This window comes from Pygoscelis adeliae, unplaced genomic scaffold, assembly GCF_000699105.1.
Source record: "Pygoscelis adeliae isolate BGI_AS28 unplaced genomic scaffold, ASM69910v1 Scaffold139, whole genome shotgun sequence".
In the NCBI taxonomy this organism is placed as follows: Eukaryota; Metazoa; Chordata; class Aves; order Sphenisciformes; family Spheniscidae; genus Pygoscelis; species Pygoscelis adeliae.
Genome location: NW_008825613.1, coordinates 2,118,319 through 2,134,414, shown reverse-complemented (window position 1 = coordinate 2,134,414; position 16,096 = coordinate 2,118,319). Strand labels below are relative to the sequence as shown.

Here is a 16,096-nt window from a genome sequence, read left to right as displayed (position 1 = left end):
CCCTTCTTGTCCTCCTCCTCTCCTCCCTGTGCACAGGTACAAACAGGTTTCAGCTCCTTGCAGTCCTGTCTCCTGAGGTTGGGTGCTTTGGATGTTCATGAGCAGTTGCCCTCCTACAGCTCTCCTAGATTTAAGCTTCTGAACCCCATATCAGTATCCTGAGGATTACCTTTTTGCTCTATACTATCTGTGATAGTTGCATTGCAGCTGTGATCTGTCTCTCGTGTCTTGCCTAAGTGAAAGAACAGGTCCCTCATTCTATGCTGCTGATCATTCAGACCCTATATGAGGAAATCCACCTTGCTCTGATCACAGAGCCAAGCCAGTGTGTTTGGCCATGTTCCACTAGTTGCAGAACTGCTGTCATTCCCCTGTGGAGGTTATGAGTTAGGGCTGGTCTTCAGAGACACTTGGCAGAGCTTCAAAACCTGTCTTCCTGACAGTTTTTAGCTCTAGTGATAATGTGTCTGTAACTCCACAGCACTGATCCTACTTCTGGTCTCACCAAGCAGAGCCAAGTGTCTGAGAAAGTCCAGGCCCCTCCTTCCTCTTGAGTTGTTAGGAGTAGAGCCTGGCTATTGCTGCATGGATACTGGTGGGATCTGCTCCGGTTGGTCCCTCTTAGTTCTGGTGCTGCTGCCTGGCCCTGGCATCATCAGTATACTTGTAGACCATGCATGAAAGGTGCTTCTCTGCTTACAGCTTCCCTTACATGTCTCCTGAAATGACAGCAGTCATCTGCAGGACCTAATATACCTAATATGAAGGTATACATATACCCAATATACCTGTATGAAGGACCTTGTGTACCTCTATGAAAGAAAAAATAGTGTCAAGGGACAGGAGACATCTACTGGGATACTGCATGTAAAGGAAATGCCTTGTGACATACAGTTACTGTTAAGTAGCCTAATTTTCTTTGGCGTGGCTCTGCAGAAGTTGTGCTGGTTTTCCCTGTCTCCTTTTACTGTCACTCAGGTTTATTCCGATTGATTTTTTTTTTCTTTTTTTTTTTCTTCTTGTGTTCTGGGCTATTTTATTCTGGTGAATCTCATGGTGTGGCATCATTGTGCTGAATGTCTTGGAGCTAGGGCTGTTTACAACATGTTTATTGATATCCCAATGTACTGACAGTTCCCTGTCTTTATAGGGGAACACACATAAGTCCTGCATCTATTCCCCTTAAACATCTATATCAGGAATCTGGAAGGAAATGTACAAAAGATTTGAAGACGTTTTCAGATGAAACATGTGTCAGGACAGTGACCAATCAATTGATTAAGTGGAGCAATTAAATTTGCTTTGCTCGCTTGGGCAAGTTCTTTAGATAGTTTTTGGATAAAACCACCCATGGGTCCTGCCTTGTGCCATGTTTCATGCAGTGTGCCCTGTGTCCACTAGTGCCAATAGGCCAAAGTGCTCAAAGAAATCAGTACTCTTGTAGCTGTGAGTTCAAACATGAGCTGTTACCTGGCCAGTAGCAGGCTGTCAAATACCTGGGGAGCCGTAATGTGAAAGGCTTATATGCGCTTAGGCAGCATCACAAAAATTGAGCAGATCTTATGTGGCTTGATCCCTTAGTTTAGGCACATGAAGCAGGAATTAGGAGTGTTGTAAGCGCTGAGGTCCTTTTCTAGACTTGTCCTTTCATTTGTGTTTAATTATGTTTTTCTTGTATTCAGTACAGGACAGTAAAATCCAACTGCCAATTCCTCAGCTGCGCAAGGTATGGGCAGAAGCAGTTCACTATGTGATTGGGCTAAAAGAAGATTATAGCAGGCTTTTCCAGGGCCAGAGAGCTGCCATGTAAGTTGTTACTCCTCGTTCAGAAGATTCAGTATTATGCAAATACAGAGACTGTTTGCATGGAAATGTACGTCTCGGGGGAGTTCTGGTTACCCAAAGTTTTACAGCTCTCTGTTGCTCTATACTTTTACATTATAAAACATATTTGGGCTGGGCGCTTATTCCACTCCAGGAATTTTACTGCATAGTGCCTGAGATTGATAATGACTGAAAAAAATTGAACCTTGAATATAGTCACAGACTCAAAGAATGACTGAGGTAGGCAGGGACCTCTGGAAGTCATCCAGTCCAACCCCACCCACACCCCCCCACTCAAGCAGGGTCACCTAGAGCTGGTTGTCCAGGACCATGTCCAGATTTTTAAGTATCTCCAAGGATGGAGACTTCACAATCTCTCTGGGCAACCTGTGCCAGTACTCAGTCACCCTCACAGTAAAAAGGGGTTTCCTGATGTTCAGAAGGAACCTCCTCTGTTTCAATTTTTTCCCATTGCCTCTGGTCCTGTCACTAGGCACCACTGAAAAGAGCCTGGCTCCATTCTTTACGCACCCGCCCCTCAGGTATTTGTACATTTTGACCCCCACTCAGCCTTCTCTTCTCCAGGCTGAACAGTCCCAGCTCTCTCAGCCTTTCCTCATAGGAGAGATGCTCCAGTCCCTTAATAATCTTCATGGCTCTTCATTGGCCTCTCTTCAGTATGTCTGTGTGTGTAGTGGGGAGCCCAGAACTGGACCCAGGTGTGGCCCCACCAGTGCTGAATAGAGGGGAAGGATCACCTCCCTCGCCCTCCTGGCCACATTCCTCCTAATGTAGCCCAGGATAGTCATTTCACAAATGGCAGAATGAGTGGAACTGTTCGTTACATTTGTAGGGTTTTGTCCTGTGATTGAATCACAGAATGGGCAGTGTTATACATCTCAAGTGATAAAAAAGGTTCCTGCATTCACCAGGGGCAACATGCACTGCAGGACCCTGTAAATGATAAGAAATGCTCTACACTGCAAAGACTGTTTAACTGAGCTTGACAAAACAACTGGGAAATGAGGAAGGACTTTCTCTTTTGCTTGCTGAGGACCTGCAGCTTCTGAGGACATGAGATGGAGTCTATGATCCCACCAAGACTCCCTGTTCCAAGGGTCTTGCAAAATTTTTTGCTAGCTATGCATTCCCTTCAGGTAATGTGACAGCACTGGCCACATAGTCCAGATACGCTTTTCAACTAACGTGTGCTGTTCTTGTTTCATTTGTTAGGCTCAGTCTTCTTCGGTATAATGCCAACCTAATCAAAATGAAAAACAATATGGTGTCAGCATCTCAGCAACTGAAAGCAAAACTGGAATTCTTTCATCAAAGCATTCGCCTCGACCTGGAGAGATACAGTGACCAGATGGCTTATGGCATATGTATGTATGTGTAATACTTGCCTGGGTGTCTTGTCTGATCCTATAAAGGATCAGACTGACTATGAAGGACTGTGGGTAAGAACCAACTTAAAAGAGAATTAATGCAGGAGCTGCCATTGTGTTCCTCAGCATCCTTATGGGTATATTTTAGCTGGGGCAGATGCAGGAGTAGAGTTTGGCAGAAGCAATGGCAGGAGGAAGAAAAAAATGGTTTTGGAGACCTTCAGCGGCAGTGAAACAGGTGGTCAGCTGTTCCCCACTGAGAACCCCAAGCTAAGAAAATTGGAGTGTTAATAGTACTGGTGATGTAAATGTTTGCTACTTATTCATTCAGAGTCTGATTCATTTGGAGTTGTCACTGGGCATAAAGTGGAGGGCAGAGTTGTCGCACTTGATATACAGTGGAAGGGCCACTAACCGTCCATGGCAGAACAAACAGGCATGGTGACTGCAGAAACACTGTTTTGAATAGCACTAAGGGAGTGATCTTGCTGTGCTTGGTAGCATGAGTCAGGATGAGAGATGAGGTGAAAAAGCACCAGCTACAGTTTTAATCTCACAGAAATGTCTGGATCTTACAAATACTATTCAGATGAGAATAGCAAGATTTATGCATAGTTTGGATATATGGCTAAAAACCGAAACTTGAGTCAAAAATTATGACTGGACTGAAGGATGATGATGGAAAATGGAAAGACACGGTGAACTGGTTTTGGACAGTCTGTGTTTAATCAAAAGTGGCAGTTATTGAGCTTAATGCTGGAGTTTAAAGACTCAAACTCATTTTAGGCTGGTGATTGCAAACAATGAAATCCTACCAAATGGTTTGTACGTGAGTTAAGGTCGAGCATGGAGTTGTTAAGTTGCAACTTTGCTGTCTCTCTGTGATCTCTGGGTCATGACGCCTGCTTGAAGGTTCAGCATCATGCTCTTTGTGTTCAAATTCAACTGATGTATGTAAAGTTCAGGTCATGCTTTATTTTTGTGTCTGTATCTTTTTATAAATTAACAACTCTCTTAAGCTTCAGAAAAGATGCTCAAAGCCTGGAAGGAGATGGAAGAGAAGGCTTCTCAGTGCGCACAGGTAGGGGATATTAAAGAAGCTTCATTATCTCTCTGTGAAGGAGATCATGACAGCAACTTAGTGTCGTATGTGCCTCTGCCCTGTCCCTTCAGTGTGTTTCATATCCTTCCTGCTGTGGGAATGAGAATATCATTGCAGATGCATTAAAAAAGAAACAGTCCCCAGTCACCAGCTTGTTTGAATCTAGTGATTTGAACAAAACCAGTGCAAATGTCACTAGACTCAGTTGTCTATATAGGAAAGTAGATTATAGAGATATGTTATTTATTGCCCAAAAGAAATGGTGTTGCTATGGACAAGAGTCTTCCTGGTTGGATTTACTGTACACAAAAATTTCCATTGCTAAAGCTGAAAATAATACCAATCACTTACTATACACTGATTTCAAAATTGCAGTACTTTATTTAGGAGTACGGACATAAATTTCTAGTATTCTGCAAGTAAATATGCAAATTAGTTTTTAATGAGAGTCATCCATAAGAAATTTAGAGCAGAGCTAGAGCCAGTTCTTAATCTGAGTAGTAGTCCTCATAGTTAACAGATGTTTTTCACTTGTGGTTTATAGACACTTGAGCTGACATAATGGCTTTCTGTTTCTTGGAGAATTAGTTCTGCAAGAAAGGCTAGTTGAAATTTGTCTACTGCTTAGAATTCTGATCTCTGTCTTCTGGGAATGAGCATTTTAATTTTACCTCCACTGAAAATGTTGAGGAGACAGAGGCTTTCTTGACAGAGAATAGTTCTGCCTACAGTTCTGTCCAGACCTTTATAGGGAAGGAATAAGCTTTTAGGTGTGAAAACTAGGGACAGAGTTAGGATGATCATAGTTTATTGTCAAAAGCTGTTTCTTCTTCTCTTCTACTGGATGTACTGAATAAAGCTTGAGAGGGGGGAGGCATTCAGAGGGGGGAGCATTCAGAAGTGGGGACATTCAGAAGGAATGCAAGGAAAAGTCAGCACATTTGTAATGTATTTCTCAGAGTAGAGGTCTTTAAAATATCTCAAAAAGTACTCTCTTTTTTGTGCTCCCTTATAGTAGCTAACTGCAGGAGTGCCAAGAGCATTGCGTGTTCTGCTGACCAGGACTGTCACGTTGTTTGCTGGGCTGATGTCTTGCATTTCTGCTCTCCCCTGCAGGCAGTTCTTGTATTGGCTCTCATAGTAATGCAGAGCACAGTGATTAATACATAAAAATCCCAGACACCATTAGAAACACAAACAATAAATTACATTGCCTATTTTTTTCCCCTATGAAGGAATAGACTGGGTAGTTCAGGTTCTGGGATCCATTATCTATCTTCATCTAAGTCAAAAGATTGTTGGAGCCTTGATTCTGCTTGCTCATATGATGGAGATTAGGGGAACTGGGATTCCCACCTGAATTCATATCTGTTTACCTCTTTAAATTTTGGGATCTTGTTGCTCCCTGTTAGGAAGCAACAAAGATAAAAGGGAGGCTGCCTATAGCAGAATAATTCAAAGCTGTCAGTGGCTGTTTCCAGAAAACCAGGATCCTCGATAAATATTCACTTCGCAGACCATCAGAATTATGTTCTGTCTTCAAGCTGTGCAGTCCACGTATATAGTCACACCGTGTCCATTTATCAGGAATGGAAAATGTTTTACTCTTTAATACACAGTCGTATCTCAGTCTGTCTAACGGGCAGCTTAACTTCTGTGAATTCAAGAGATACAGTTATGCTGTGTGGTGAGTCATGGTGCTCCAGATAAAGATATTTCTTTTGGTAACAGGGTTTACTTCACATTTTTCTCACAATCTGATTCTCCTTTGATTCTTGCTTCTCTCTGGCTTCTCGCTTCTTCTTCTTCTTCTTGGTTTATTCGTTACCTGCAAGACCTACAGACATCCCTTTTGGGTCAAGGGGTCACATCCCATTTATATAGCCTCATACCAAGTACTTCTGCAGCTTCAGCAAGGGGTGTATTCTGGAAAATGTTCAATTTGCAGGTCCTACAGCCCCAGGTCAGAAAGGAAAAGCTGAAATATCTCAAAATACTTTCTCAGGAAGGCAGATCAGTGTCCACAGTCCATGGCGCTAAGACCCATTACAGTGACCAGTGCTTTCTTAACCGTGCTGGAGATCTCCACGTACCTACTCCTCACGCTCAGAAATTTTGTTGTTGGCTGCCTCAACTAACTTAACTGTGGGAGCTTGGCATAAGATCGGTATCTTTTATATTGCTTTGAGGAAGACGTGAAATACCGGAGAAATATCAGACCAAAATGCATATGGGAGGGTAAAATGTGAAAGCACCCTCTTGTCCATACCGTAAGAGTAGAAGAAAAAAATCTTCCCTGCTGGAACGTATGTAGAGCCAGAGAGTATGTGTGTGCAGCGTGCATCTCGAAGAGATACGATTTATGAAGAAACTGATTTTTCTTGTCCAGTGTGGTTGTCAGAGATTTGGATCTAGGTGGTATCATCCACTGAGAAGATAATAACAGTATCCTCAATTATTGTAGCAGCAGTCATGTCAAAGAGCTGTTTTCTCCTAAACTCTGCATGGATTTAGCCCATAATCCAAACAAGTATTCTGGGGATCTTTATCTACTTTATTGCTCTCCTCCTTCAGTTTGATTTGTAACTGTATTTCCCCATTAGGCTGAAGATATTGGATATCTGGATGAGCAGATCATGGCTCTGCACACAGAGATTGTAGAGCTTCAGAAGAGTCCGTACGCAAGGCGCCAAGGAGAGGTCATGGAGAGCTTGTAAGTTCTTTACTTATTATTTTTATTGCACATAGATGGATTTTGTGTATTTCAGTGTCTGAGGGTTTTTTTTCTCTGGTGATTCCATCAGTGCTTTTGAAATGCACTCTTCGCTATTTGCAAACTGTGAGTACAGAGTAGTTTGCAATTGGTTTAAGACCATTTGGTGGTAAAAGGGAAGATCCCACCACTTGTGGCTGTACGTTCCTCATTCCTCTTGAAGTTCTAACGATCACTTGGTAGCATTATAAGTTAGAATAGGACACTGCTCTGCCTGAAAGCTAGCTGTGCAAGAAAGATTAACATTCCGTTGCAGGAGTAAACTCATCTAACTTACCTAACTTACCCTGCAGCCGCACAATGACTAGACCTGGGGAAACATGGAAAACACAGCTGGGGAGGACAGGACACTTCTCTGTCGCTGACTGTGAAACTTCATCTTAGAAGAGGATGGGCCTAAGATACATATCTTGGTCTCAACTGAAAAATGCAGAGGATTTCTTTTTGCATTGGAAAAGAGTGAAATTTGTAGTGTTGAGTGAGAAAATTATGAAACCATTGTAAGATCCTGTTAAATATCTTCAATGTGTTTTCAAAGGAAGGATAATTAACAACTCATGGATACTTGAATGTTTGGAAAGTTGAATATTTATTTCTTTAAAAAGTATGAAAAAATGTGAAAGAGCTAAGTGGTATTACTGATCTTAAGAAGACGTAGGAAGCAATTATTGTAGTTTGGGCTGTTGCTGAGAGCACAAGTGACAATTATAAAAGAGAGGCATCACATAGCCACCAAGATTAAATAGCCACTAAATCTGTTGTTAATAAGAGCTCTTCTAAATGACTCAGTATTCTGGGAAGAAACGTGCCTGTTCCTGGCATGTTCTCCCCCCTCCCTCTGTACAGAGCTAGATCAGCTAACTTGCTTTTCATCCATGTGTAGTTGCAGGAGCAGCAGAACTGGTGCACAGGGGAGGAAGTGGTGGAAGGGAGAAGCCACCTCTTGCAGCAGTAGCCCACATTCAGAGCAGCTTAAACTAATCATGAACCTGCCCCATAAAACATTGTTTTTAAGCACTTTCACTACTGCAAACCCAAGGCTGTATCAGCTATTTGCAGGTGCTTAAAGTGTGGCCTAAGCTGTTGATTATTCTGGTCTAAAGCTACTCCTTTTAATGAGGAGTGAAGTGGAGAACAGATTGAGTCTCCTGCTCTTTAGTTTTGGGGCTAGAGCAAAGCATGCTGCAGAGCACTAGCTTAAGGTTTGATGTACACAGCCACAAGACACACGTGGATCCTGGGTGATGTCTCAAATTTACCTGACGGTGCTGGATGCTAATGTTCTTTTTTTCCTAGTGCGGCAGGAGTAAAGAGCACCTCTCCCCATATCCTTGGCTGATGCAGGAGTTTCAAGATGGATAACTATCCAGCACACTAGAAATGCTGACTTACATAAGCAGAAGCAGCTTGCATGATCTCTTGAAGCAGTATTGGGCTGATCTAAGAGCAGCTAAGGGGAAGAAGAGGCCTGGTGAGGGCCCAAAAGCAGAGTTAGAAATGGCTAACTGCTACTTGTTTCTGACAGACTTTCAATTTAGAACAGTGAAGATTTGTTCAAGGGTGGAAGCTTCAGTGTTTGGCTGCATTTGAAATACTTGAAAGAAATAACATTTATTTAATGGGAAGAAGAGACACTGTCCTCTTGTTTGTGATGCAGCTGTCTCTTTCCATTTGCAGAATATCACTGTAAAATTCAGGCAAAAAAATGCAGAACAGGAACAAGAATTTCTCAGGCAGTTGTGCAGAAGTACCTATAGTTACAAAAATGAAGTTTCTTAATTAAGGATACCACAGAAAGAAAACACAGCTGAGCCATGTGAAAATTTGAAATTGAAAATAACCTCCAATTGGTATGGTTATCTGAGAAGAAAATGCATAATCAGAGGAAAGAGAGACAGCTTTTAAGGAGGAGTTGGTTTCCATCACAGAAATACCATCCCTGTGTTCCAAATATCATACTTGTATACTAGCTATAGAAGAAGGTGGCAGCTCCAACGAATGAGGTTCAGCAAGGCATAATTTAATTGTAATGCTTTTTTTCTTGAGTCACCTGCTTGTTGATACATGTATGAATCATTTTCTTCTTTTTAAAGGGAACAGAGAGCCATAGACCTGTACAAGCAATTAAAAACGAGACCTCCAGGTATGGAAGGAGATGGTTCAAGGACTGTTTCACACTCATACCCCATGACTAATTTTTCTGAACTCAAACCCAGAGAATACTGTTTACTAGGAGAAGGCAAATGATTGTATTAAAGTTAACCAGACTCAAGGGCGTACCTTAAGCTGATTTCTTCTTTTTGCTGAGCCTAGAGCTCTCCCAAATTCCTGTAGTCCTGTTCCTCAGCCCTGGATTTGTCTTTTGGTTTTCAGTCTTGGAGCAACTGCCCTGAACACGTGTCTGCCTTCTGACACTCTCTACCTTTTTTCCTGCCCCCAGTACTATTGCTTTACTCCCCCCAGACATGGGAAGAACTGCTGTTCCTCTGTTGTCACACCAACCCAAGGGCAGTCTCTTTTCTCCTGCTCCCCTTCTCTCTTAATTATACTGGATGGAGCCCCATGTTTGGGGATTATTATGTTCTGAACATTGTAACTGCTGAGCAGAAAGATTTAGTTACTTTCGCATTTGGCAACTACCTGCAGTCGCTATTGAAGCCAGTATCTAGACAGCAAGGGTGCTGGAGTTGTATACGTTACTGCAGAGAGAAGAGACATTAAGGAAAAGCTGTGCCTAATGAGAGATTGTGACAGATTTTAAGATGTTTCATTGTGTTTCAGTTTGGCTGCAGTCGTTAAGTCAAACCTTTCCTTGACTCTGGGCGTTTGTGTCCAGAGTGGCTCCTCGCTGAAGAGCATTTTACTAATGTGGTGATTGATGGCCCTTCCAGATCATGCCTACAGTGACAGCACGGACATGGTGAAGATCATTGTGCAGACAGTACAGAGCCAAGACCGAGTTCTCAAGGAGCTGTTTGGCCATCTCAGGTACTTTATGCAGAAAAAAACCCAAACAAATGCAACTTGCAGCATTTGTAGCTTTGTAGCAGGAAAGGAGGGGGAAAACCACAGAGATCAGAGCCCAAAATCTCCATCCACAGGTATACGTTTCTCATAGCAATATTAATTCTGCTCCTTTGTGTCTGTGTTGAATTTCCACTTACTTTTTTAAAACTTATAGCTAATGTGTACAGCTAATAGGGAAGGGGAGGAGAATGCAATGGCTTGCACTGTTAGCATCCAGGAATTCACTTTAAAATGAGACAAATTCTGCCAGTGTTTAGGTTGGGATTAAAATCTTAAGGGGAAAAAAAGAAATAGTGTAATGACTGAGAAGATACCACGGTGATTTGTTCATTAATTCATTCATTCTTCAAGTAGCTCAGAAAAAATGTCATTATGCAAATGTCAGTAGTCAGCAAAGCATGATTTAGTTTTATTGCAGTCATGGTTTAAGCTTAATAGATCGCATAAAGAAAGTTGTTAGCTATGGTATGGTCAGCCCACAGAGACCAACAGAGACCAGAGAAGATTAATAAAATACCATGGTTGAGTTGCTGTGCTGTCCATTGTCATCAATTTTTGCATTTCAAATAAGAAGAGCTTATATTGTGCGTATTAATAGTAGTGTCATCTGCCTCCTTTTTTGAGTCTTAACTGGACTTGGAAAACTCCAGGGGTCCCTCCAGTCTTGCAGGTTTTGTACCTGCAGCTATCACAGTGCTGTGCTAAGAGAAAGGGGTGTTCTCACAGAATTTTCTTGAATCCCAAGGTGAGGCTTTTGGTTTTGCCAAAACATACTGCCACACAAGCTGGAAAGTAACTTTGTGTTTGGTTTTTATTATAGCAAGCTCTTGGGCTGTAAGCAGAAGATCATTGACTTACTTCCAAAGATCGAAGTGGCTCTAAATAACATCAAGGAAGCTGACAACTCAGTGATGCAGATGCAGGGCAAAAGACAAAGGGAGATATGGCATTTGCTGAAAATCGCTTGCGTAAGTAGCTTTTGGACTACTCGTTTGCTCTTCCTTCCAGTGCAGGAGCCAGGGGACATCAGATGAAACTCTGAAGAGAGCATAAAGGGATAACTTCCACAGAATGGTTGATTTTACTGTAGAGAAGGGAAATTTGAGATGCTAAAAGTTGACACAGGTTTAGAAAGGGGGTAGACAAATTCATGGAAAAGAAGCCCAGTAGAAGACTCCTTGGTCCCAGTAGGTCATCAAACGGCATATGCAGTGGCTGGAGTGTGGTAGACATGCCATGCCATGCCATGCCATGCACCATGTTCTTACGTTCCCTGAACATCTAGTGTTGGCCGCTGTTGGAGGGTGTACACTGGGACTGGTGAACTTCAGCCTGATGTATTAAACCTATCATTATTTTAGTGCTGCAAAAGCAAAATGGGTGCTTCCCAGGTTAGTTTAAGGTGTTTTAAGACTACACTGCTTTTTCTGCATCAATTATAGTGACCGTACAGCTGAAGTGATCTCCTGATTTCCACATGCCTACATTCAAGGTCAGCATAGGAAACACGTATGTCTTTCCCCTGTCAGGAGAGTTGCTGCTGTGCATGACTCACAGTTTAGGACATGGCACCACCTCCTAATTCTTCAGTGTATAGAAGACATGCCATGTACAACACGGGTGACTTTTGTCATGCAGAGACATTTGGTACCAGCTATTAGCACAGCTGTGGAGGGTTGTATCAGCTGACTTGCCAGCCACAGGCATGGCCTAGATTGTATGTATATGTTACAAACAGTGCTTATGTTCAATCGCAAGTCTTGCATACAAAATAATTAAGCCTGACTAAATCCTTCCTTTGTCCGTCACAGCAGATGAATTTCTTTTTTCTAGACTCAGAGCTCTTCTCGATCACTGGTAAGCTCCAGCCTAGAAGGGACAGCCTCAACTCCAGCAGCCACGTGGCTTTCACAGAGCTCCTCAGGGAATGTACCTCACCCTCTGTCATCTGTGGCAACTCCCGAAGATGGGTAAGAGCTGTTGGGAAAGGAGGCCACTGCAGAGAAGTCAGTGTAGCCATTTTGTATGCATACACTCTGAAATCTTGTCCTCTGCCACTGGAGTCTCCAGTGCTGAGGGGGGGCTGAGGAGCATGTCTTCACCACATCCCATGTGGTGTTTTTTGGATATGCGGGGCAGGGAAAGTTTTGGCATACTAGACTGTCTCTGAAGGCAGTGTTGTTCAACTCATGACTGGAGTTCTAGTAACTTATTAATTTTAAGAAGTCTTAATTCAAATGGAGGTCTGAAGTCGGGGTCAGTACTAAGCAATCCATCTGGTTCAATATCTGGGATTTTTTTTATCCTTCCAAAAAAACGTTTCAGTAGCTCATATGTTACTAATGCTCTAAAAAATCAGGAATTAGGTTGAACTCTTTATTCACAAACCTCCACTCTCTGGTCCTGAGCAAGTTCCACATACCACTCTCAGCTAGAGCTTGTGATCTCCATCAGCTAGCACTGTGCTATTCATTTCTTGCATGTTGTTATTCTGTCTTGGGGTTGGATTTGGTTATTAAGGCCCCCTCTCTCAGCCAGTCCTTGCTCAGTAAGAGAGTTGTCAGGAGCCAAGGTGTTTTTGTCTTCGCTTCATTAGCAATTTTACTTCCAGTCAGCGTAACAGAAGGGAAGACGCCCCTCAAAGACTGCTCAGCCCTTGATCCACAGCAGTGCTGGTTTTGTGGGGGTTGGGGCAGGGGTTGTGAACATTGGCATCAAACCATTTGGCCATTTTTGGGTGGTCAGGGAAATACCTAGGTTCTGAAGATACACATCTAAGCAGGCTTTTGCTGGAAGTCAGTTGATTTTTCTGAAACCCTGAGCAACCTTGTCTGCTTCCTCTTTTCTGTCTGCTGCTGTGGGGCAATTTTTGCCTCTGAGTAGTGTGGGGTGATCGCCTTGTAATAGGTGCTTTCCTGAGCAGGGTGCCTTTGGATCGCCTCAGAGCTCCTCTTCGAACCATGACTTCACTGTACGAGGCACTGTACAAAGAGTCAAGAGATGTAAACCTTATGGGGAGTGGACAGTGATTTCAGGCCCCTCATACTCAGCTCACTTCCTAGGTTCTGTTAAGGCTGAGTTTCAGTGTGGTTTGTGCAGTTCCTCTGTAGGGAAGGAGAGGAAATTCACACTTCCAGGGTGGGGATCTGCAGGATGCCACCTCAGGGCATGTTTTTGTGCCCTACAAGGTAGCGCCTACAATTGCAGAGAACTCCTATAAATCAGTTTTATGGCTTGTTTGGGTTTTGGGGGGTTTTTCCCCCAATGCAGAGCCTTTTGATGTTGGTGTTACGTTGTGTTTTAAATCTGTCATCTTATGCCTTCCCTTCCCTGCAGGGAAAATTTTGCCCATGTGATAGAAGAGAATCTGAATTACCTTGAACTCTTTAGCAGTATTTTGCAGGAGGCGAGACAGGAGCAGAACAACAGCATGATGGTAAGTCTGTTGATGTATCTCTGAGGACCTGATTTTTAAGAGCCACAGCAGGGTCCTCTTGGGGTGTGGAGAACTCCTTAAATAGGGCCATTTATGATGATGTGAATTGCTGTGTCTGGCAGAGGATGTCTGTCATCCCTCCTGGACTCTGCTAACGTGCCGGTCCTTATGGAAGGTAGCATTTGGTGCTAGTGTCAGCTGAGTGGTCTGCGTGGCGGAGTGGGCTGTTCCATGGGGCCCCCTGGCTGGTAGAGCTTGCTCTGAATGCTGATTGTATTCTCAACTGGAGAGTCCTGGTTTGTTTCCCTGCACTGGAGTGGGCAGGGTTCTCCATTTCCAGAGCCCTTTCCTGATCATTAACTGAAGCTCTCCTTATGGCAGAAGTGGGGCTTTAGAGAGTCCTAAGAAGGCTCTTTGCACAAATTGGTATTTGAAATAGCAAGAAATGACAAAAGTAAATAACGATCACCCAGACGTTTTGACACAATCTGAAACTCTGTTCCTGAACTACTAATTGAGACCAGTAAGTTACTGCTCAAAAGAGCCCAGTTACCAGAAGAATGAAGAGCACCACAGAATACCAGTCTTTTAGAAGAGGCTCTCAGCTGATTTTAGAGGCTGTATCATAGAAGGACCTGTATAAATATGAGAAAAGGACAATTAGGCATGTAGATTGATCTGTTTATAATGGAGAAGAGTCAGTACAGCTTCTGTTAGCATGAGATTGTCTTACAAATTTATTGTAGTCCTGTAAAGAAGTCGAAGATCCACTAATATGCTGTAACTTGGATTTTCAAAAAGCTTCTTAAAGGTCTCCTTAGGGATAACTTCCATTCTCGTGGGATAAAAATGTTGAAGCTGTTTACCAATTGTAACTGCTGAAATAACAAGGAACAGAGGGTTAGGGAAATGGAGGTGGTTGATGAAATGGAGCTCTTACAATTCATAAACATTTTAATGTTCTAATGTTTATGAATAATAGTAAACAGTGAACTGAGAGTTTACTGGAGTTACTAAGTTATTTGGGATGGTGAAATGAAAACTAATTAGTGGGAGTTGCAGATGACAGTGTAATAGCAAGGGATTGAACAATATGGGGAAATGAAATCAGCTACTGATTAAGGCAAAGTAATTATGTTAGTGGGGAAAACAGCCTTAATTATGCATACCCTGGTCTTCAACCATTGGTCAATGAATGTTTAGTTTGTCTTTGTTCAGTTCTGACAGAGTTGGTATCAGTTGTGTAATACACAACTATTCTCTCCTGTCTTGTCTCCTTGCTGTGGCTGGAGACGAGCAAGAAGCCGTGTGACTGGCTTCTTAACTGTTAATCATCCATGTCTCTGTCATCTCCCGTATCTCATTCCAGGCTGCGGCATCTGTCTCTGGCATGTTTTAGCCCAGAAAGATTATTCATTGTTGTGGAATCACGCTCTGCAGATCAGCACCTGTTTCGTTATGTTTGGTTTCTTTCCCCGTTTCCTTGCATCAAGGGACAGAAGTTAGGCAACAGGAAAGCAGCAGAAAATGGGATTTGTCATCTTCAATTCACTTGGGAAAAAACAGAGGGAAAAAGAATGAATAACTATGAGAACCTTTTCTCTGTTCTTGCATACATTTGACTTGAAGCCTTTCTTTTTCATTTGTGTTCTTGAACTACCAGTATGTCCCATGGTGCACTAGGAACTCCGGCGGAAGGTTTTGTGCAGGCACAAAATGTAATTTCCAAAGCGAGTACAGTCTGTGACATGCCTGAGCACTGCCGTAAGCATGGGGGATTTTGTATCGGGAGCAAACTGAGTCATAAAATTGTGAGATTGCTTTTCAGCTGTTAGATCAACATGATTCTTTGAGAAGAGAGAGATGCTGGATAGTGAGCGTCCTTTGGTTACCACCCTGGAAATGTACATTCAGTAGCTGTTTCCTGCACTTCAGTTGTTTCCTTGCTTCTTCTTTCAGAGTTTTGACTGGAGCTGGCTGAAATAGCCACAGGAGCCGACGTGCTGCTATCTGCAAAGTGCCTGCATGCTGAGAGGTGGCTTGGCAGCCTTCAATGGGACGAGCTGGAGGGGACTGGTTGATCAATCACCTTGTGTTTTGTAAACCTTAGTGGAGTTGATCACAAAGGTGATGGTCAGTAGCAGATACACCATTGGCAGTAACAAACAGCATTTTACAGGCTGTTGCCTAGTTCGGCTTTCAACTAAACAAGTAACCTGCTTGTTGGAGACACACCTGCAGCGCCCGCTGCCTTCACCTGTGGTGGGCACTCGTGGGGGCAGCCAGCCATACATATCCCGCGGGAGCCGGCGCTGAGGGCCGGGGCCCGGCAGAACCTTTCCTGGAAAGAAGGGCGAGAGCAAAGGGTGGCGGCTGCCTCAGGGCCGGGGCCCTGCTGTACCCCCGGCCCTCCCGCCGCTTGTCACGACTGCTCACGTGTGTAATATGAATGTATAGATTATATATATTTTAAATAGAATTAACTGCAATAAATGCTGTGGAGAGGCTCTCGGTGCTCCCTCCCTGCGGGCTGGTGGGTCCCCGCC

At 43.2% G+C, this 16,096-nt stretch overlaps 1 protein-coding gene across 1 annotated transcript in view; it reads left to right on the top strand.

The window, feature by feature from the left end:
• The window catches only part of CHUK (conserved helix-loop-helix ubiquitous kinase), a gene marked incomplete at its 5' end in the record, with an annotated part of 31,757 nt that extends 15,699 nt beyond the window's left edge, over positions 1-16,058 (top strand). Inside the window, 10 exons of the mRNA XM_009332788.1 lie at positions 1,683-1,806; positions 3,058-3,209; positions 4,232-4,293; positions 6,918-7,027; positions 9,181-9,230; positions 9,979-10,075; positions 10,935-11,082; positions 11,948-12,084; positions 13,451-13,550; positions 15,510-16,058. Coding sequence (XP_009331063.1) covers positions 1,683-1,806; positions 3,058-3,209; positions 4,232-4,293; positions 6,918-7,027; positions 9,181-9,230; positions 9,979-10,075; positions 10,935-11,082; positions 11,948-12,084; positions 13,451-13,550; positions 15,510-15,536 — 1,007 coding nt within the window. The remainder of the gene's footprint in view (positions 1-1,682; positions 1,807-3,057; positions 3,210-4,231; positions 4,294-6,917; positions 7,028-9,180; positions 9,231-9,978; positions 10,076-10,934; positions 11,083-11,947; positions 12,085-13,450; positions 13,551-15,509) is intronic.
• Positions 16,059-16,096: the final 38 nt, after the last annotated feature.